Source organism: Neovison vison, chromosome 12 (genome assembly GCF_020171115.1).
Source record: "Neovison vison isolate M4711 chromosome 12, ASM_NN_V1, whole genome shotgun sequence".
NCBI classification, from domain to species: domain Eukaryota; kingdom Metazoa; phylum Chordata; class Mammalia; order Carnivora; family Mustelidae; genus Neogale; species Neogale vison.
This window is the reverse complement of record NC_058102.1, coordinates 9980366-10001888: the sequence shown is the minus strand read 5'-3', so window position 1 is coordinate 10001888 and position 21523 is coordinate 9980366. Positions and strand designations below refer to the sequence as shown.

General features: G+C 52.6%; 1 protein-coding gene across 5 annotated transcripts in view; it reads right to left on the bottom strand.

The window, feature by feature from the left end:
- Positions 1-20752, bottom strand: part of PLA2G6 (phospholipase A2 group VI) — a 61647-nt gene extending 40895 nt beyond the window's left edge. For 4 of the 5 annotated variants that reach the window (XM_044229348.1, XM_044229346.1, XM_044229349.1 and 1 more), the window contains exons 1-3: positions 20695-20752; positions 9872-9905; positions 9518-9771 (exon numbers count right to left, since the gene is read on the bottom strand). In XM_044229348.1, coding sequence (XP_044085283.1) covers positions 9518-9726 — 209 coding nt within the window. In that variant the 5' untranslated portion in view covers positions 9727-9771; positions 9872-9905; positions 20695-20752. The remainder of the gene's footprint in view (positions 1-9517; positions 9772-9871; positions 9906-20694) is intronic. The other variant, XM_044229347.1, reaches the window with a different exon arrangement.
- Between the last annotated feature and the right edge of the window lie 771 nt (positions 20753-21523).

The following is a 21523-nucleotide window of genomic DNA, read 5'->3' as shown; positions in this document are numbered from 1 at the left end:
CATAGAAGCCTGGGAATAAATGGGGTTTAAAAGTTCTAAGACCCATTTATTGTTCTGGAAGACACTAAAGTGCCAATTATTCTTCAATAAGGCCGAGGATGTTGTGTTACAATCTCTTGGGTTCTCTCAAGAACTGGGAAGGGTTTCAGATTTTGCCCTACTTGCAAACTAACAAGTTAGCCTGACACAGTTGCATAGACACTGGCAGAAGAAACAAGATTCCCGGATCAAAGACAAAGGGCAATGTACTGCTCACAGCAATGCAGTGGCCAGTTTCCATGTTCGTGCCAATTCCCTGGGATCCAATACCCAGAGGGTGACATGAAGAGGGCCAGGTGACACCTGCTCCCATTGCACTAGGAGAGAGAGATGCCTAGTGTGTCGGGAACTTGAATCTTCTACCACTGTCAACAAGCAAATCTGCCAAAACTTTGCTTTGGAAAATGATGTGATCCTTATTATATAAGAGAGTAAGCAAACCTCCCCTCTGCTCTAGGGAAAGACCCGATCTCTATCTTCTAAGACTGCTTGCTATATAAAATCCTTGTAAAGACAGCCTGGAACAAAGGAAGTCCGTGTCTCTGCTTGTAAGACTTGGGGACCCATGAGAAACCTATGGAGAACTGTCCCCCAATAGCTATCACTAAAAGAGAATGACAGAATGCGTAACTTCCAATCTTACAGAGAGGGGACACAAGGCATAATAAGAGAACATTCGAGCATGAATTACAAAACCATTACACTAAGTGGAAAAAAAAAAGTCATACGATGACACGCTGTATGATTGGAAGGCAAAACCATAGTGAAAGAAAGCAGATCCCTGTTTGCTGGGGGCTGTGGTGGGTGCAAGGGACTTACTGCAAAGGAACAGGGAGTGAATTTTGGAGACTATAGAAATGTTCTGCATCTTGACTGCGGTGATGGCACAGGGCAGGCATCTTTCCTGAAACTCATCAAGTGCTACATGTCAAACTGGTATATTTCATTTTTTTGTAAGTTGCATCTCAGTAAAGCTACCTAACCTTTACGTAGCTTAGGATCTCAGGGTCCTAAAAAAATGTTTTTTTTAAAGCAATTAAATTTTTAAGCAATTTTTAAAAAATTTTTAAAGCAATTAAATTATTCATAATTCCAGCAAAAAAGAAAAAAAACAACTAAACAAATCTGCCATCACACTGGAATATTTTAATAACGTTTACTACTCATAAACAATGAAACCAAAAAAAAAAAAATCCCATTAGTAAACCTGACTTGGCAGACATATATGAAACACTATTCCCACCAGCTACAGAATACATGTTCTTTTCAAGCCACACAAACCAAAGTTAGAAATATTGGACATAAACTGGGCTGTAAAAGTAAATCTGAACAAATTTCAAAGACCTGAAAATACTGAGACTATGTTCTCTGACCATGATGAAACTAAGCAAGAGATCAATAACAAAAAGAGAATGAAAAGTTTTCCATATATTTGAAAATTAAGCAAGATACATACAAACTAGCAATGGTTCAAGGAAGAGGTCATGGACAAACTCGGGAAATGTCCTGACTCAGTGGTAATCTAAATATTCTGTTATCAGTCTTGCGGGGGGGGGGGGGGACACTCCACCTCTGGAGAGGACAAAGGAGATTATACCAAACTAGCCTGCCTGCTGAAAATGAACAGAAAGGAAGGATCGAATGCAGATGAGGATCTGGAAGCGCTGGAGGGAAATTGAGGTAGGCAAGGATACAGGGCCAAGACTGTAGAGAAGAGGGAGGCCCCGCATCTTCACTCCAGGCATTCTGGGATTTGTGACGCAGGATATGAAGGACAGAAAGGCCAGGAGGCAACCAGATGCTGCTGGCATCCCCCCTCCAGGCTGCGCGGACAGAAGCCGGCATCCAGAGTTGCAGAGAAGACTAGAACTTGAGGGAAACCACAGGGAAGAAAGCCCAAAGTTCTATACGGGATCTTCTCTCGTAAGCTAGGCAGAGCAAGATGTCAAGAAACCAAACGGAAAACAGCAGCAGAGAGGACCCAGAGCTGAGCAGAAAGTGTGGCCGGTTTTCAGTCCTCGCAAAACAGAGATTCAAGTTCAAGACCCGCCATGTGGAAGGACCCTGGTAAACCAAGGCCTTCCGCTGAGGCTTGAGAACTTCTATCCCCCTGAGAGTAAACATGATGATGGAGGAGTCAATTCCAGGTAGATAACCAATCCAGTGATGGAAGGCAAAAAAAAAATAAAGCTTCTGGAAGATGCTATAGAAAAATATTCTCAACTCCTCCTGGTAGAGAAGGACTTTGTTAAACAATACCAGAAAGCAAATGGTAAAGATGAGTAACACTAACTTCCTTGAGACTAAGAACTCTCGTTTGTTAATAGATCGTGTCGGAAATCCAACAGCAAGCCACTGAGGGGAGACGGCTGCAAAACACGTAACCAACAACAGGTGTGTATTTGAATAGAGAACAGAAATCTTCACCATCAGGAGGAGACCGGAAAGGCATTATCTGAGGAAGCTGAGGCTGTGTACGGTCTCAGCTCACCCATTCCACTCCCCGGTACAGACGCCTGGCAGGAAAGCGTGCAAACACGCGCCAAGAAAACCAGAAGCATTCTATGAGTGAAGTTGAGGATAGTTAGCACAGTGGAATTGTCCTCCGTGGAAGAAGCAGTTTCATGCAAAAATATATACAGAAATCTCACAGAAAGAATGCTGAGCAGACAAGCCAGGCACAGAAGCAACTGCCTTACAAGCCAGATTCATGGCTGTCTTTGGGGGGCAAGGGAGCAGAAGGGGTGGAGCTCCACCTTTTGACGTTGGGGCTGGTTAGATGTATGTGATCCGTCATTGAGCTGCCTGTACGTCTCTCTGGGCAGCATATTTCCCTATTTTTAACTAGTTTAGAGAGAGAACAGGAGGAGGGAACTGGGGACAGCTGAACAGAGGCAGTGCCTGGGGACAAAGGTGAAGTCAAGAATGAAACTTTCTAAAAAGAGGGGAAAAAAAAACTCCCTCTCTTCTAGGACCAGTGGAAAGAGGGAGGGAGTCAAGAGGGAGAAGTCACAGAGGAAAGAATTGCTGAACTGATGTCCTGCAGGGATGAGGGGACATTGACCTTGACGGGGACTGGCCTGTACAGTGACAACAGGGAAGCCCCAGTATGTGGGTGCAGGTGTGGGCACCCTGGGTGGGGGCGCTCACCAGCTGCAGGTAAGCACGGAGGGGAGGGCAGGTAGGGAAGGACATGGTCAGGGCGGCCTGCTGGCCCTGAGCCCAAGGCTGCCAAAGGGCAGGGCTCACTTGAAGTGGGACAAGCAGCATGGAGGGGAGCCCCGCCAGCCGTGGTGGAGACCTGGAATTAACTACTGTTGGCGTTCTGCTAAGCCAAGATGACAGAGAAGTAAGAAAGCAGACAGCGTATACAAGGGTGTGATCATCACGACAGGCCATGAGTTTCTGCAGGTCAAGAAGTGAAGGCCATGAGGGGCGCCTGGGTGGCTCAGTGGGCTAAGCAGCTGCCTTCAGCTCAGGTCATGATCTCAGGGTCCTGGGATCGAGTCCCATATCGGGCTCTCTGCTCAGCAGGGGGCCTGCTTCCCTTCCTCTCTCTCTGCCTGCCTCTCTGCCTACTTGTGATCTCTGTCTGTCAAATAAATAAATAAAATCTTTAAAAAAAAAAAAAAAGAAGTAGAAGTGATGTCCATGAACAGGACATGGCAGGGGGATGGCTGGGTTCATGTCTGCAGGGGGCGGGGAACTTGGCATTCAGAGGACAAGGGAGAAGATGGAAAGACAGGAGGTAGAGGGTGGAAAGTGGGGTGCTCGCCATTTGTATTTGTGAAAGAGCCCCTGTTACTGGTGATGACAAGGTCCAGGAAATGGCCAGGTGGGCTGGGAGAGGCCTGGCTCCAAGAGCCATGGGTGTATGGAGGGGCACTCTGTGAATTTCAGTCACCGAGTCAGGACAGGTAGTGATGGAGAGAGGGCGCTCCGGGCCACAGGCTCCCAGCCTCAGGGTGTGGGGGAAACTCCAGGACAGAGCACGGGTTGTACAGGTCGATGTGAAGTTCAAGTCTGGGGAGCAAAGGGGCATCCAGTCCCACTTCCAGGCCCAGGAGAAAAGACCAGGAGAAAATTCTCTCAAGGCCCCCAGGGGAGAGCCAGGTTTGGGTTAGAGCCACAGGTGAAAGATCCACAGAAAATGTTGAGGACCTGGAGGACTCATAAGGTTGTCTTCTTCCTCTCTTCTAGGACCAAGCCCCCAGACAAAAACCACCTGGCATTATCTCTGGGGAGCCTTTGTTTTGGCTGGGAGTGGCCTGTGGATGAGCCCCAGGGGATCCGTGAACTTCAAAAAATCGCATGAAAATGTGCGTCTACACATTTGGGGGGCAGATGTAGAGGTCCTGGGGTCCTGGGCCAAAAAAATGGCCCTAAGAACCATTAGGCTAGAGCCATTAAGTCTCCAGTTTCAGAGCTGAGCACCAGCCCCTCCCACAAGTCCCCCAAAGGGCTCCTCCTCCATCCCCATCCCTTTATGCCTTTGCTCTCCACGTGCCTCTCCCTGCAGAGCCCTCCCTCCCTCCTTTGTAGGGTCCAGATCTCACCCAGCTCCCCCCATACCCCTTTTCCAACCCCTCCTATCAAACACACATCTACCTCCAGGGGCCGTGGGCTCAATCACCCACTCAACAAATACTGAGCATCACAGTGGGCATTAGCAGAAAGGACTCAGCCCCAGACGCCGTCCCACAGGAGCTCGGCGGTCTAGGGGGGACACAGAAGTGCAAGCAGACACAGGCTGATCCTGGGTAGGAGGGGCTGACCCAAGTAGGGTCCGTGCTGAGAGAGAAGAGAGCGGGCGAGGACCAGCCCACAGAGCAGGCAGCGGGGTATGGCGAGGACAGAGAGAGAAGTGTAAAAAGATGAGGTCTGTCTCGGGAACCTAAGAGCTTTATTTTGTTCACGTTCTTTTATCCCCCTGCGTGCCGCTTACGGACCTACATTTTCTGGCTACCGCCTGAGCTCCTGGAGGACAGAGCTGCTGGATTCACCTCTGCCGGGAGAGGACAGGCTACGGGAGGGACAGATTGGGAAGGGGTATGTAGCCGGCTCAGCTTGTCTGAGGTGCTGACCGGCAATTCCCTTTCTGAGGGCCTCAAAAATCAGCCCCCACGCCTCAGTGGCTCAGTGGGTTAAGCCTCTGCCTTCAACTCGGGTCATGATCTCGGGGTCCTGGGATCAAGCCCTGTGTTGGGCTCTCTGATTGGCAGGGAGCCCGCTTCGTCCTCTCTCTCTGCCTGCCTCTCTGCCTACTTGTGATCTCTGTCTGTCAAATAAATAAATAAAACATTTTTTAAAAAATCAGCTCCCTTTCGAGAAGCAAAGATCACATGGCGTACATGCTTCAATCATTTTGGGGGCAAGATTTTATTTATTTATTTATTTATTTGAGACAGAGAGAGAGAGAGAGAGAAAACACAAGCAGAGGGGAGGGGCACTGGGAGAGGGAGAAGCAGGCTCCCCGCTGAGCAGGGAGCCTGACGCAGAATGGGGCTCGATCCCAGGACCCCGGGATCATGACCTGAGCTAAAGGCAGATGCTGAACCAGCTGAGCCCCCCAGGCGCCCCCTGCTCTGCTCATTCTTTCTAGGATTCCTGGAAAGAGGAGTCTTGTTTCTGCTAAGATACCAGTGAAGAGCTGGAGGGTTTCATCAAATATCACATGTCACCAGCAAATGTCAGTAGTAAATGATTAATTTGTAGCAGGAACACAAGTATGGATGTTATCACAATGTCCACACAAGGCTACCGGTGACCACTCCTCATACAGAGGAGCCAGGGCTCTGGACCATATGTCAGGCCGAGGGCCCTGCTCTCCCGCTGCCCCTTCCTCCCTCTCACGCTATTTCTCTCTCTAATAAATAAATAATTTTTTTTAAAGGTAGGGGGCACCTGAATAAGTTGGATAAGCATCTGCTTTCAGCTCAGGCCATGATCCTGGGGTCCTGGGATCGAGTCCTGCATCAGGCTCCCTGCTCAGTGGGGAGTCTGCTTCTCCTTCTCCCTCTCTCCCAGTTTGTGCTCGCTCACTTGCTCTCTCACAGTCTCTCTCTCTCGCAAATAAATAAAATCTTAAGCAGCCTGAAGAGGAAGTCTAGTAAACCGTACCTTCCTTCTAGAAACTGCAGGAAGCCAGGGGCTGCAGGGAGACCTCACGACAGCCAGGAGAAGCCTAAGAGAAGCCCAGGGCTCTGGCCCTCGCTCCAGGGTCACACCCCAAGCCCTGGCATTGCCATTTCTTTTTTTTTTTTTTTAAAGATTTTTTTTATTTATTTGACAGAGGGAGATATCGCAAGTAGGCAGAGAGGCAGACAGAGAGAGGGGGAAGCAGGCTCCCACTGAGCAGAGAGCCCGTCGTGGGGCTCTGTCCCAGGACTCCAAGATCATGACCTGAGCCAAAGGCAGAGGCTTAAGCCACTGAGCCACCCGGGTGCCCCGGCACGGCCATTTCTCCAAGTCTTCATCACCTCCCCTCCTACTTCCCAGCTCACCCCCTCAACTGCCCTGAAGCCATCAGTCCCCAGTCCCAACAGAGGACACGGCACGCAGCGGCCCTCCGCTGACACTGCCGAAGCTGCGCGAGTACATCCCGTGGGTCGCACAAACCTAGGTGTGCCAGGCTCCTTGCTGGGTGCTGGGTGCTGCACTGGGGCGAACAAGACAGACGCAGCCACAACCCTCGTGGGGTCGGTGGTCTCCCAGGAAGCCGGTCTACTAAGCACGGGGATGGAGTGCTACGGGACACGCAGCGCAGCGGCAGCTCCTCTAGCCTGAAGGTCAGGAAGGGCGAGCAGAAGTGAGGCAGGCAAAGAGGGGGAGAATGTCCAAGGCCGACGGCATTAGAGTCCAGGCTAAAGCCAGGGGCACAAGGTGGCAAGTGCCGAGACCAGAGGGAGAAGCCAGGCTTGATCACACAGGCCCTTTCAAGACAGGCTAAGCAGCTGATGTGTTAAGGAAACAGGGACTTCTTGAAGAACGAAGCAGGGGAGTGAGCAATCAGATGTGTCCTTTGGGAAGATCTCTCTGCCAGCAGCTTGGAAGAGGATGGGAGGCAAACAAATATAGGAAGAGCAACAGGCTGGGAGACGGAGTGTGGCTGGAGTTGCGTGTGCAAAGACCATGGCCTTGAAAGAGAGCCGGCGACAAAACGGAGAACAACAGAAGCCTGGATTTTGGACGGGATACGAGCTGCACTTCCCAGCCTTCCCTGCAGTTAGCTGTGGCCACGTGACTAAGTCTTGCCAATGGGATTCAGGTGGAGGGGTGGGCCACTTCCCAGAAGCCCCTAGTGAGGAGAGTGCCCTTGTTCACCCTGTCTACCTTTCTGCTAACCAGGAAGGTGGCTGTGATGGCTGGATCTGGCATGGCCATCTGGGACCATGTGGTGGCCTAGAGAATGAAGCCCACACGTGGTAGAGCAACAAGACAGCAAGAGCTGGGCCCTTAGGGACTGGGGAGCGGGGGGGTCCCAGAGGACCACTCTCTGCTGTGGTTGTCACTTAGTAGAAAACTAAAATTCCATCCTGTCTGGCAACTATCATGTTGGGCTTTCTACCCTTCGAGCCAAACTTAAGCATAATTGATGGAGAAGCAGCAGCAGGACTAAAGATATGCTTGGCAGGGGAGCCCAACAGAACTCAGTAATGGCCCAGACCTTGTAGGGGAGGGAGCCCAAGGAATCGATATTGCTCCTGGGCTTCTGGGCTGCACAACCTCATGCAGGGACGGCGATGCCATCTGCTGAGACAGAAATGCTTGGGCGAGAGCAGTTCAGGAGAAGAGACAAAAGAGTCCAGAGCCAAGTGAGGGGCGTGAGGAATTCCGAGAGGAGACCCGTGCTTGGCTTGAAACCCCACCCAATGCTCCCTATTCTGTCCAAACACACGGAAACACACAGCAGCGCAGAAAGGAGAAATGGCTTAGGAGCCGGAAGACACAGATTCTGTTCCTTCACTGCTTCCCACGCAACCTTGAATGACTCGCACTTATCGTCCTGAGCCTCGGTGTTCCTATCTGTAAAATGGGACACTGCCTTCCTTGCTTCCTTCAACGGGTCACTGGAGAACGGCATTGCCATTTCTGTAACTCACACCATATGGGAACGTACTATAAAGTGCCCCCCAATTAAGAGCAGTAAATAAACATGCAGGTAATCCACTGCTGGCGAAGAGTTTAACCCCCTGGAACGGTAGTCTGCCCACAGGGGGGCTCAGCTTGCTGGAACGGATGTGGAGTCCTGTCAGGGACATTTGCGGCTGACAGGACTTGGTGATGGTGGAGGGTCGTGGAGCCCCACCACGTTCCTTGCCCTACCGCCTGCGCTAGGGGTCTCTGCCTCAGTTTCCCCATGCAACCAGACTCAAATTCTCCCCCCAATTGGCTTCTTTTGCTCTCCTCCTGTTGGCTGGACCCTGATTCCCAGCTTGCCACTTTCTGAGACTCCTACCCTGCCTCCTCAAGGGGAATGAGCCCAGAGGTTCCCTCAGGCCTCAAATGCTCGCCAGAGCCCTGAGCGCACCAGGGATCCGGCCTGGGGCTATTAGCCTGTGGGCTCCCCCCACCCCACGCCTCTGCCTGCCTACAATGACCTTATCCACTCTCCTCTGCCAGACACATTCCTCCTCATTCTACGCTCCAAGGAGCCCACCAGGAAGGGATCTTCTGCTTGTGTCCCCACCATTCGCTTCTACCCACAACTCTCCTCACGTGGTTGGTACAATGCCTGCTTGGCATGTGGCCTCCACCCAAGACTGCACATAAAGGCACCGAGCATATCTTGTCATCTCACAGTGCCAGCTGGGCCCGGCCCAGGGCCTGGGACTCCTGAGCCACCGAAGATGCCCGGTGCCTGGTGAAGAGATGGACGGCGGGCTGGCCAGACGGATGAACGAGCGGAAAAAGGCCCATCAGCACTTGCCTAGCTCAGGACCAGTCTGCCAAGCTCCTTGGGACCCTGCATTTTGGGTGCCCAGCCACTCCTCTCCCTTTATGCCAAGCAGCCCTGCCCCTGGGTTCCTACCCTTCCCTTCAAGCCCATGGGAGACCCAGCATGCCCGGAAAAGTGACCACTGTCCACCCAACACACTTTCTTGAACAAACCTTGGCCAGTCCCTACAAGGGCAGTCACGCCTTTAAAGACCCAGGGTTACAGGTGAAGCCAGGACTTTACCCAATTTGACCCTGCGAGCTCTCCTGTCTTTCCTCCTTCCCTCCCTCTGCGGGGGTCCAGCCAGAGGCAGGGAAAAGCCTGGCCTTCTACCCTCACACCCTTGCTGCGGGGACCCTGCTGGGCCAGAAGGTAGGATCTAGGAGGTCCCTCTCCCTGCCCCCTCCCACCCTTCTCCAGAGCCCTCAGATGCTAGGCCCCAAGAAGCTGCTCTTCAGGCCAGGGACCGCCAGTCCGAGGAGCCAAAGGAAAGAAGTGTGTGTGTGTGTGTGTGTGTGGCAGCTGTCAACTGTCACCCACCGGAATCCACTCTGTGAGTTTCTGGGGTTGACCAGGATGCAGTCCCAGGTGCGATTGGGAATGTTCTGGAACAGAATCAGCTGCCCTTCCTCCTGAACCCGGCTACTCGAGGTGTAGTCCGCCACAGCCACCTCCTTCACCCGGAACGGGTTCGAGAACAAGTTGGTGACGCTACTCAGGGTATTGACCAGGCGCCCAAAGAACTGCATCTTCCGTGGGGCGGGGGGCTGGGCCCCGCCGCCTGCCCCCTCAGTCTGGAAGAAAACGGGGTCTCTGGTCAGCTGGGCTCGGTCTCCCATGCCCACCTCACCAAGGACAGCAGTTCCCTGCTCAGGCTCCCAGATGGCTCCCCACCAGTGCTTGTCCACTGCTTCCGGCCAGGAGGGACCTGGAAAGAGGGGGGAAGAGAGAGAGAGACAGCGCTGAGTCAGGGGTGAGAAGTCCTGATGGGCAGCTTCAGAGTGGCCACCATCCACGGAGGACCAGAATCATCCCGCTTCCAGGCCAGGGTCCCCCCAGAGCCTCAGTTTTCTCATCTACGGTCGGACCTTATCACTCAAGGAGATGACAGACAGGAAAATGGGGTCACAGACGATCCTGCCCTGTCCAAAGGGAGGGGCTCTTGTCAGCGCTCAGAAAGCTTGGCGTGCGTCATTCCAATTCAACCAACAAAACCAGGGTCCCCTCTCGACCACATATAGCCAGGGGACCGGGATCTGCCCACACTCCATCGGGGGCAGGGGGACCGTAGGCATGGGTCTCCCAATTTTTGGTGCCTGCTACCACTGCTCTTTCCCAAGGAGCTCTGAGAGAACACAAAACCAGGTGCCCCAGAAATGAACGTGAACATGAAGACTCAGCAGCAGTGAACATGTATGTGGATGGAAACGTAACGCTTGCAGATTCCAAGGGTCCCAGTTTCTGCTGTGGAAACTGTCCCCAGTTTGGGGGACGGAATGAGATATCGCATATTTGCCTAGGTTCCCAGAAAGCATACTGCATTCCTAAGGCCGTGCCACCAAAGCCGGGTGACATTTAGCTGGAGGTTGCCCTCTGGCTCCGCTCCAGGAAGTCACCCGCCAAAAGTGCAGCCCAGACACTAAGGACAGAGCATGGAAGTGTGGGCATTCCATAGGGGAGAAGACACATCAGTGGACACTGGTCACACTCTGGCTCAGCTGTTGAGATGATCAAGCTTAGGGAAAAAAGGAAGAACAAGAAGCCCCAAAGAACCACGGATAAAGGGAGGAAGGGCCAGTAATGATAATTAGACCAGGAGACCAAGTACTTCCTGGGCATGGGCCCTAAGCTTTACTTTATGCGACTGTCCCCTTTCAGTCTCTGCAAAGGCAGAGGGCTGGAACAAAACCGTCTTCCCATCCTCGCCTGCTGTGTGTCCTTGGGCAAGTCACTTAACCCCTCTGTGTCTCAGTTTCCTTATCTGTAACATGAGAACCATGACGGTGCCCAACAGTAGAACCTCGGTGCCCAACAGTAGAACCTGGCAGACAGTAACTGCTCCATAGGCATCAGGCCTCATCACTTTCTTCGCCCTCCCTTTAATGCACAAAGAAACGAAGATGGCGACTTTAAAGAGCTCTAGAAGCATCCTGAAGCTTTGTAATGTCCTTCCTCTTAAGATCAGTAAGATGTGGTGTGAGCAGACCATGAGCCTCCGTGTCCCCTTTACAATGAGGACAGTGCTCGGGGCACCTGAGTGGCTCAGTCGGTTGAGTGTCGGACTCTTGATTTCAGCTCAGGTCATCTCAGGATCGCAAGATCGAGTCCCACACCAGGCTCTGCACTCAGTGGGGAGTCTGCTTGGGATTCTCTCTCCCTCTGCCCCTCGCCCTGTTCTCACTCTCTTTCACTTGCTCTCTAAAATAAATTTTTAAAAATGAGGACAACTCCCCTCTTTGGCACTGTGAGGATTAAACAAGAATGTTCTTAAGAATGTTTAGACCAGGGGTACCTGGGTGGCTCTGTCGGTTAAGCATCTGCCTTCGGCTCAGGTCATGATCCCGGGGTCCCAGGATCTAGCCCACATTGGGCTCCCTGTTCAGCGGAGAGCCTGCTTCTCCCTCTCCCTCTGCTCCTCCCCCAGCTTATGTTCTTTCTTTCAAATAAATAAAATCTCTTTAAAAATTAAAAAAAAAAAAAAAGAAGAAGAATGTTTAGACCTATGTCAAGTTTCTTCTTCCTTCTGCACTCAGGAACAGAGAGGACACAGGCTGGAGTGCCTGCGCCCCTCCTCAGAGCCGGGGAGAAGGGAGGGACTCAAGCGAAGGTATGGGAACTGATCCCTGAAAAAGAAACCCCAGAGATGGAAGGCATGGCACGCACATCCGTGTGCCCTGTAGCGATTTTCGTTTGACACAGAGACAGAAGGAACTTTGGCACCCAACATTATAGAAATTGTAAATTGGGACGTGTTCACTCCAGATAGCACATGGTGGTCACTAAGAGCTGTGACTGTGAAGCTTACAACTCAGGAAGCATGAGGGGGTGTTATAGACCCTGGGGCATCGAGTCCACGGAACTCCCTGTGCTGGTTGTGGGCTGCGGGGTAGGCCTGGGAGGCCCAGACCTCCCCCTGCAGCCTCTCCCCGTTGTCCTGTCACACACAACTGCAAAAGGCACTGCTGTCCCCGCCCCCCTCCCCCTCCACATGGATCTGTCTGATTCGTCCTCCCTCTCCTCTATGCTCCTGCTGGACCCTTCACACCGAACACTCATGTGCCTCTCTGTGCTCTGGTCCTGGTCCAGGGACTTCACATACATAATTTTTTTTTTAAGATTTTATTTATTTATTTGACAGACAGAGATCACAAGGAGGCAGAAAGGCAGGTAGGGGGAGAGGAGGGGAAGCAGGCTCCCTGCTGAACAGAGAGCCCAATGCGGGGCTCAATCCCAGGACCTGAGATCATGACCTGAGCCAAACCCACTGAGCCACCCAGGCGTCCCCACATACACAATGTTCCATCCGGACCACCACCCTGGGGTGCGTGGGTGGCTCAGCTGGTTAGGTGCGGGACTCTTGATATCGACTCAGGTTGTGATCTCAAGGTCATGAGATGGACCCCACCCTGGGCTCCGAGCTCAGTGGGGAGTCTGCTTGATTCTCTCTCTCTGCACCTCCCCCTGCTTGCATGCTCTCTCTCTCTCTCTCTCAAATAAATAAATAAAGTATTTTTTAAAATCTGCACCACCATCCTATAAAATTGTCACATTATCCTGGTTTAACATATGAGAAAATCAAGGAAGAGAGAGGTAAACGGGCCCTATGTCACACAGCCAGTGGGGGAAAGAGCAAAATTTAGAGCCAGACAGCAGGTTCTAGATCATCAGAACCTTTTAAGGACAGGTACACGGTCTTTGCCCCTCGGTACGCTCACCCCTGGCTCAGGCTTGGCCCACAGAAAGTCTGTTTAAACTGAGTAAAAATTACAGAGCAAAAAAATAAGGGTGACAAACAAATACCAAAATACTATGAGGATATTGGGTTTATGGGCCGTTTTTTTTTTCCTATTTACCAAATGGTATGGAAAATGTTTCTTCTTTTTTTTTTTTTTTTTTTTAATGATTCTATTTGTTAAAGAATGTAAGAGGGTAGCTGAGCCCCTGGGGCCCACAGTTGGGGAGATGGAGGCCCAGGGGTGAGGACCAGCTTAGGAAAGAGCACAGACGCTGCCCAGAGAGTAGGTGGGAGGCACTGGGAGAGGCGAGGAGCTCCCGGGCACCTCCTGCGGGCAGTCAGGAGAACCAGCACCCACGAGCCCACGTGGGGTTACGGGGAGAGTCACCGTGGGGTTCCAGCTGGATGGAAGGAAGACATTCCGCCCCAGGAGACAGACACCTTGCCCAGAGGCCCAGGCCGGCGGCTTGGGGCTGCCTCCCACACCGGCATGGCAGCCTGGCCACCGGGTCCGGCTCCCTCCCAGCCTTCCAGGGTGGACGTGAGGGTGAAATGACACAATGGAGGGAAAGTGTCCAGGACGCTCGCTGGCCAAATGTGGGCACACAAACAGCGGCCATTGTTATCACAAGGTGGAAGAAAGGAAATGGACCCCCCTGGGCCACATCCTGGAACAATCGTAACAGAGCAGCCCGGAAAGCAGCAAGTGAGAAGCAGACAGAGCGCATGCCCGTGCTTCCTTCCGGCCCCTGTGCTCTTCCTCCCATCACACCCCTGACCTCAGAGCTCGGGTTCTTTCCAGCACAGCTGTGGGGGTGGGGGAGGATGCTCAGCTGGGGAGTAGCCCCCTCCCTCCTGGCTTCCTCCTCCTCTCGCTTCTCACAGCCCCTTGCCCTTGACCTCCCCACAGGACCAACATTTGCTTTTACCTGCTGACAACTGTCCTCTGTGGCTCCTCACCTGGGCTTGCTCCCTGCGCGGAGATGACGCAGGTGACACCAAGGTCACGAGACAGGGGCTATCCGCTCCTGGGCACCGGAGGCTTTGAGCAGCTGTCAGATGCCTCATGCAGGAAAGCCACAAACCCAAGAGCTCTGCAGTGAGGGGGACGCTGACAATTGTGCCTGTCTACTCCTGCAGTTTCCAGGTGTTCATTGTGTCTGCCCTACAGGGAGGCTGGAGATTTCTGGCCTGTTCTCTTTACTTCTGCTCCCCCGTCCCCTGTCAAAGGCCCCTGTCTGCCTGCTTGACTCCTTCAGGGAAGGCTTAGGAAGCTGCTGCTGGGGAAGGTAGTCCTCAAGGTGAGGAGCGGTCAGGCAGGAAGGACAAGCATTAATGTCCCCATTTTAGAGACGAAATAACTGAGGCCCAGAAAGGCCTCAGATTGTGAGTGTTGGAAGGGCAAGTTGAAGTGGGACATGTTGATGGCCACCAAAAAAACTAAACAGAAAAAAAGCAGTACTGGGGCCAGAGGGAGATGGGAACCCACAGGTGGCATCTTTGGTGAGTCCCCAAAAGCGGCTGGTTGGGTTCATAAAATGAGTAGTGCCAGGGGGTCCCCAAACCCAGTTCCCCGTCCCCTTGTGGGAAAGAGTCAGGCAAGGATGGCTGTGCGGGGTGACTCTTGAGCCGAACATTGCAGTGGGGACCCGCGCCACAGATGGAGCCCCACAGATGGAGCGAAAGAGAACATAAGGGAGGGCACGGGGCCAGGAGCCTGCGGGACCTGGCCGGGAATGAGCATTCTCCTCGGGCTCTGGCAGCCCACGGGGACTTGTGGGCACCGTCGTGACCCACGTGAATACTGGTCACCACGGAGCCACCCTGCCACATTGCTTTAGAGCCATGCCCCGGGCCAGCCTGTGACCTGGGCGCGTTATGATGAGTTTGCCGACATAGTTACAAGCTCAAGAAGTGTGAAAGAGGGGGTGCCTGGGTGGCTCAGTGGCTTAAGCCTCTGCCTTCGGCTCAGGTCATGATCCCAGGGTCCTGGGATCGAGTCCCACATCGGGCTCTCTGCTGAGCAGAGAACCTGCTTTCCTCTCTCTCTCTCTCTCTACCTGCCTCTCTGCCTACTTGTGATCTCTCTCTGTCAAATAAATAAATAAAATCTTTAAAAAAAAAAAAAAGCAGCAGCAGCAGCAGCAGCAGTACAACGGAGGCTGAGAAGTGTGTGTCTGGTTACCGGGGCGGTGGGGGAGAACCTCGTCCTCAGATGTCTGCTTCCACCTCGGCCATGAACTCCCTGAGACCCCAGGCAGGTCTCAAGCAAGAGAGGAAGCCCAAAGCTGCCAGGTGCTGGGCCCTACCCGCCCCCCCACCTCCTAATCTGGCCAGTTCTCTCTTTCAGAGAAAGAGAGAGAAGCCCTGAATTGTCAAACCTTCTGGGCGGTCCTCCCTGGAACGTCCTCCCCTGCTCCCCTTCACTCCCATCTCCATCAGAGCCTCTGCTTGTCCTTCAAGGCCCAGCGGCGCCCCCCCATGGAGGCTCAGAGCCCCAGACTGGTCCCTTCCACAATGCTCCCAGCTTGCATTAGACCCCTCTGGTCCACAAGCACCCTTTGAGGGCCAAGTCCACCATCCACCCCTACAAGTCCTCTGTGCCTACCTCTGGATGCAAATCGGATGCTTCCACTTGCCCCGTGGCTCTGCATCACCTTCCAGAGAGAGCCCAAGCTCAAGGGCAGGGAAGCAAGCGTCCACATGACTGGGCCAGCCCACCTCCTGCTCGCCTACTCGAGAGATGTTCCAGAACATCCCACCGTCACACCTCCACGTACCCGCCCACCCTCCCGCCTACACTTCGCTCAGCGGTCTCATGTCAGACAAATGAATAAACCCTTCCTGTCCTTCAAGAACTGGCTCACAGGCCACCTCACCTAAGAATCCTACCCTGTGGGCCTCCTGGGTGGCTCAGTCATTAAATGTCTGCCTTTGCTCAGGTCATGATCCCCGGGGTCCAGGGATCAAGTCCCATGTCAGGCTCCTTGCTCAGTGGGGAGCCTGTTCTCCCTCTGCCTCTCTCTCTCTCTCTCTCTCTCTCTCTCTCTGCCTGTCTCTCATGAATAAATAAAATCCTAAAAAAAAAAAAAAAAAATCTTATCTTGTGCCTCCCCTCCTCTCAGCCCTGGAGGCACCCCTCACCCTGCCCAGCGGTTCCCCCGGAGGAGCATTTGTCCTGTGATAATCATGGTGCATCTGTTGGTTTGAGTCGGCCCCTCTTTATTTATTTCTTAACGCCAGCACATGGCCTGCTGCTCCTGATGAATAGTGAATATTTAAGAAATGTTTGCTGAATGAGTGAGGACAAATGAGTAAGCCCGGGAAGCCCATGGGGCCCATCACCGTCGAGGCCCCTCCCCTCTTCTCTTACTCTCTGGCGGGTGGTAACAGGCCGAGCACCCTATTCCCCACTCACTCTGGGCTGCCCAGCACACCACCACCGTGGAAAGGCTCAGAACATTTATGGGGCACCTGCTGTGCTTTCCGAGTGGCACTGAGCTGTGATCTGGAAAGTCTGGCTTTATACACCTGAAGCTCATTCGGGCTCTAAGCAGGGACACCCTACAAGCCCTGTGCCTCACTCCTGACAAAGCCTGGCTGCAGGGACAGGCCAGCTGCCCCTGGCGGTGCGTGACAGGATCCCTCTGGCAGCCGGGCCAGGAAGCTGACCTCACGCGACTGGCCTCCTGGGGGATCCTGGGAGCACACCCAGAACCGCTCGAGTTGGGAAGCAGGCTTCCCGAGCCCCGGCTGCTTACGACAGGATGTCCCATGACTGGAACAATTGGCACAGGCCAGCAATCCCCTCCTGGGTAGCTCAGGTCGCCCCCATCCACTGCCCTGGCAGGATCACCAGGGGCACCCAGGCCGGCCCCGAGCACCACCGCCTGCCTTCCTTCATCCCCGCCAGCCACGCCTCTCAGCACGGGAGCGCCTCACCACACGCTGGCCTCTGCCCTCTCACAAGACCACCCCACTCTATGGTTGGCCCAGGGTTCCCCCATCTGTTAGCTGTCCTGAAGCCCACAAGGGCCCGTGAAAGAAGGAAGGTGTGGGTGCTATCCCTGTCTGGCACAAAGGGAAACTGAGGCCCAGAGAAAGGATGTGGGAGGTGTTGCCTGGCTGCTGGACTCATGGCTTCTTCCGACTCCTGAACTGCACTAGGAAGAGGGCCTGCAAACAGTAGGTGCTCAATTAGTGCATAACATAAGACTGGATTTGGAAGTAGGGCTTAGGTCAAATGTCCTTTCCATCCCTCACCCAAGCCTCTGGGACCTACAAAGCTGCCTCTAGAACAAAATGTGCCTTCAAGTGTTCTCTCTGACCCCAGCTCATCTCAAACACGTGCCTAATGTGAGCGAGGAATGGGGAAGGGCTCACCCCCATCACTTTACACACAAGACAACGCGGCTGCATTCATCCAGCACCCACTGAGCACATGGCACCTCACCAAGTATCTGAGGTAACTACCACATTTAATCCTCAAAACACTCCTACGAGAAGGGGACTTCCACCCACATGACACGCAGGAAACTGAGGTACAGGAGCTTATGTGACTTGCCTGGGTCTGAACCCCATTAGCTAGCCTTCAGGAGCACCGCCTCAACATCCTCAAACTGCCTTCAGGAGAAAGCCTGAATGGCAAGTAGCTGAGTGCTTTGATTTTCAGCCTCTTGTCCTCCAAAAGCTAAGGCGCCCATCTAAAAATGCACTGCCATTCATACGAGGTGGAGCAAAGTGCCCTTCAGGAAAGGAAAAGGTGTCTTTTTCATTTGCCCTGCTTAGTGGGATCACAACTGGTGGCACATCGTCCCAGACATGTTGCTGAAGCTTCCAAGGACGGGAGACGCCAATAACTTGAACAGACCGTTGGGCTTGTGCCTAAGGGACAGGGTGGCCCATTTTATGAATCAATTTATGATTCACTCTATAAATATTTATCAAGGACCTACTCGGGGGCAAGCATTATTCTAAGGGCTGAGACTCCACTAATCAACTAAACAGACAAAAATCCCAGCCCTTGGGGCACCTGGGTGGCTCAGTGGGTTAAAGCCTCTGCCTTCGGCTCGTGTCATGGTCTTAGGGTCCTGGGATCGAGCCCCACATCAGGCTCTCTGCTCGGCCTTGTGATCTCTCTCTCTGTCAAATAAATAAATAAAATCTTAAAAAAAAAAAAAAAAAATCCCTGCCCTCCTAGATCTCCTACTTTACCGAGGGCTCTAAATAATAAAGATCAAAAGGCAAAGCATATCCATAGGTTTTAGGTGCCGGGTAGATGCTGAGAAGAAAAGGGAACCGAAGAAGGGGGATCAGAAATGCTGAGGTAGAGACTCAAATTTTAGACAGGGTGACCAGGGAAATCCTGACAAGAACTTGACCTTGAGTAAAGACTGAAAGGAAATGAGGCCAAAACCCGTATGGATATCTAGGTGAAGAAATGTCCAGGTAAAGGGAAGAGCAAGTGCAAAGGCCCTTGGGCTGCAGCATGACTGATGAGTTCCAGGAAAGGCAAGGATGCTGGACACCGCTGGATGCTGGGGAGGTCAGAGAGGTCACAGAGGGCCAGCTGTGTATAAATGAGAGAAGCCATTGCAGGGCCTGGAGCAAAGCTGCCACATTAACACATCACTGGCCAGATGAGGAGTGTAGAGAGCCTGCAAGGGTAATCCGACAGCTTTAGCCAGAGCAACTGAAAGACTACTGCCATTTCCTACTCTAGACGGGAAAGTAAGTGGGAGGGACAGACACTGGTGGAAGGGGCAGGGGGGATGAAGGGGATATATATCAGGAACTTAATTCTAAATACCTTTAACTTTCAAATACCCTTTTTGAGGTGTTGAACAAGCAATTCTATAAGTGAGCCTATCATTCGGGGGAAAGATCTAGACTGGACTGGAGATATAAATTTGGGAGTTGTCAGAGATGGTACTTAAAGCTATGACATTGGATGAGGTCACCCAAAAAATGAGGATGGACTAAAATAAGAGAGAGAGAAGAGCCATGTCAGGCATGGACCTATTAAAAATGTTCTCCCAGGGGCCACCCTCTACAAGGAGAAGCTCTAAAGAGGCCTCCTCTCCACTACAACCCCCTCACCCCTTCCACACACACACCCATCTGCAAACACGCACACACACAGCCCTCCTCTGTCTCTTGGTGATGTCATTCTGCTAAGTGAGAAGCTAAGTTCTCATGGAGGATACTGTTCCTAATGAGAAAGGAATCCGTGGAAGGGAGAGAAAGTGCAGCAGTGAGCCTCACAGTGTCTAAGCAATCACATGGGCTCTACTGTTTGTAGGTGACCTCAGGAAACTCATTCACTCTTTCTTATGTTAAATAGGAATAACATTTGCTACATCATGGGTATATTTGTTAAACAAATGAGGAATGAATGAATGAATGGTAAAAGCAACATACCTACAAAAGAACCTGACTCAGAGCAGATGATTGATAAATACTGTCAAATGCTAAGTGCAGACAGCGGTCCTTCCACCTGTCTTTCCCTCTTTTGTCATTTTATCCCTTTCCCTTTCCTGGCTCTGACACAACAGTGAAACCACACATTTGTATGGGACCATGCTGGTTTCAAAGCTCTGCCTTCTGCATTTCTTTCAAATTTTCAACCTCACAGCAGCCTTATGAGGGCAGGAAACATAATCCCCCTTCCACGGACAAAAAAACCTGCAACTTGGGACAAAAAACTGCCTCCAAAGTCCAGGAACATTTTAGGGCAGAGACAATAACAAAAACACCACATACAGCCCAAGGGTGGGGCACCTGTGTTGCCAAACCAAACCTGCCTAACATCCTGTTGGGTGGGTAAAAGGGCAGGTGAGGGAAAGACCCAGAAGCTCAGGGGAAGGGAAGGTATTTGTTTGGGGTCACATGAGTAGTCCATTAAAAAAAAAATGGGCACAGATCCCTGAGCCCCTGCCCTCCTTGTCCCACACCCACGGACCTGCCCATCTCAGTCACATGGTCAAACAGGTTATGCCTTCCTGGTCACCAGCTTCCAAGCCATCTCTGGGCATAGAATTGGTGGGTTGGGAGACGCTGGGGTGAGGAGGCTATGGGGAAGGAGGGAGCACGGTGGGGCGCAGGCACAGATGAAATCTGAGGCACGTGAGAGACAATAAGCCTCAGAGAGAAGCAGAAAGATGGATATCAGAAAACGGGGAAAGTAAAAAAAAAAAAGAAAAGAAAAGAAAGAAAGAAAGGGGGTATAGTAAAATAGACAAGAGGGGAGACACAAATAGAGAAATGCAGAAAACAGATAAAGTGGGGGATTAGGTGGGAATACAGAGGCGAAAAGTCGGGAGCACGTAAGAAGGGCACAGGAAAGACAATGGGACAATCAGTGCAGCCCAGAGTGGAAACTGGGGGCCCTGAGAGGCACTGAGAGTTGGAGGGAGACGGGAAAGGGCTGACCAAGGAAGCTGGGTATAGAGGGGAAACACACAAGGGAGACCGGGGTACTAAGGAGGGACCCAGGGCCGAAGCTGGCGTCCCTGGGGAGGTCACAAGTTCGAAATGAGACAAGACCTGTCATAGATGGAAGTTGGGGCGCTGGGGAAATCAAAGGGCGGAGGCTGCGAGCACTCAGAGGGTCACACAAGGGTCAATGGACGACACAACTAACAACTGGGGAGCACAAGGGAGGTCCCAAGGAGTGTCAGGGTGGAGACCACGGAAACTGGGGCGAGCAGGAGGTTTGGGGAAGGGCCCCCCCAGGCCCCGCCTCCCCTGCGCCGTCACTCACCTCAGCTTACTCAGCACTTCTACTTCCTTCTACTTCCGCAAACAAACTAGGCCGGTCCCACGTGACGGCCTAGCCACTGCCCTCCGCCAATCAGCGAAACCCGTGCTCCGGTTGGGACTCTCGAGGAAGGCGGGGGCGGGGCTCCGCCATGTTTTCTAACTGCCCAATGGAAGGGGCTTCCAGCGCCGAGGGAGGCCGGGCTTCAGTCTGGAGCCAATCCTCTGCGGCGGGGCGCGGCCACGTCTGTGCGGGGCGGAAGGTCCTCGTGCCGGCTCGTTGGCGGACATGTTGATGAGGGGCGGGAGTCTCCTCCGCCTTCCACCTCCCGAAACGGTCTGGAGGCCTGGAGTCTGACACTACCGTTCGCGACGGCTCGGCTTGTAAAGATAAGAGTGAAACTAGCAAAGACGCAGGGCGTGGCAGGGAGGAACCTGCTTCGATTTTTTTTCCAGGGACCCCCAGATTGAGTAACTAAGAATGTGGGATGCCCAGTTAGATTTGAATTTTGGCTCAACGACCAATAATTTTTTAGTTTGAACCAAAAACACGAAGGACGGTTGTGCTAAGGAAGTGTTCGGCGTTACTTAGCAGCTCTACAGCAAGCTGATCTCGGGAAGTATCCTCGCACTTTTAGGAGAAACGTGGGCAAATGACTTGGTCTCTGCGATCCCATCCTTAATAAAGACGTTGTGACCTAGCGATAAATTCATCTCTGTACCTGCACGTAGTGGGATTTCAACAAATGGTCGCTATTATCATTAGTAATGCAGAGAAGGGCGCACTGGCGAGGGGGTTGTTGTGACAGCTTTGTTTCTGTGGAGCAGATCCT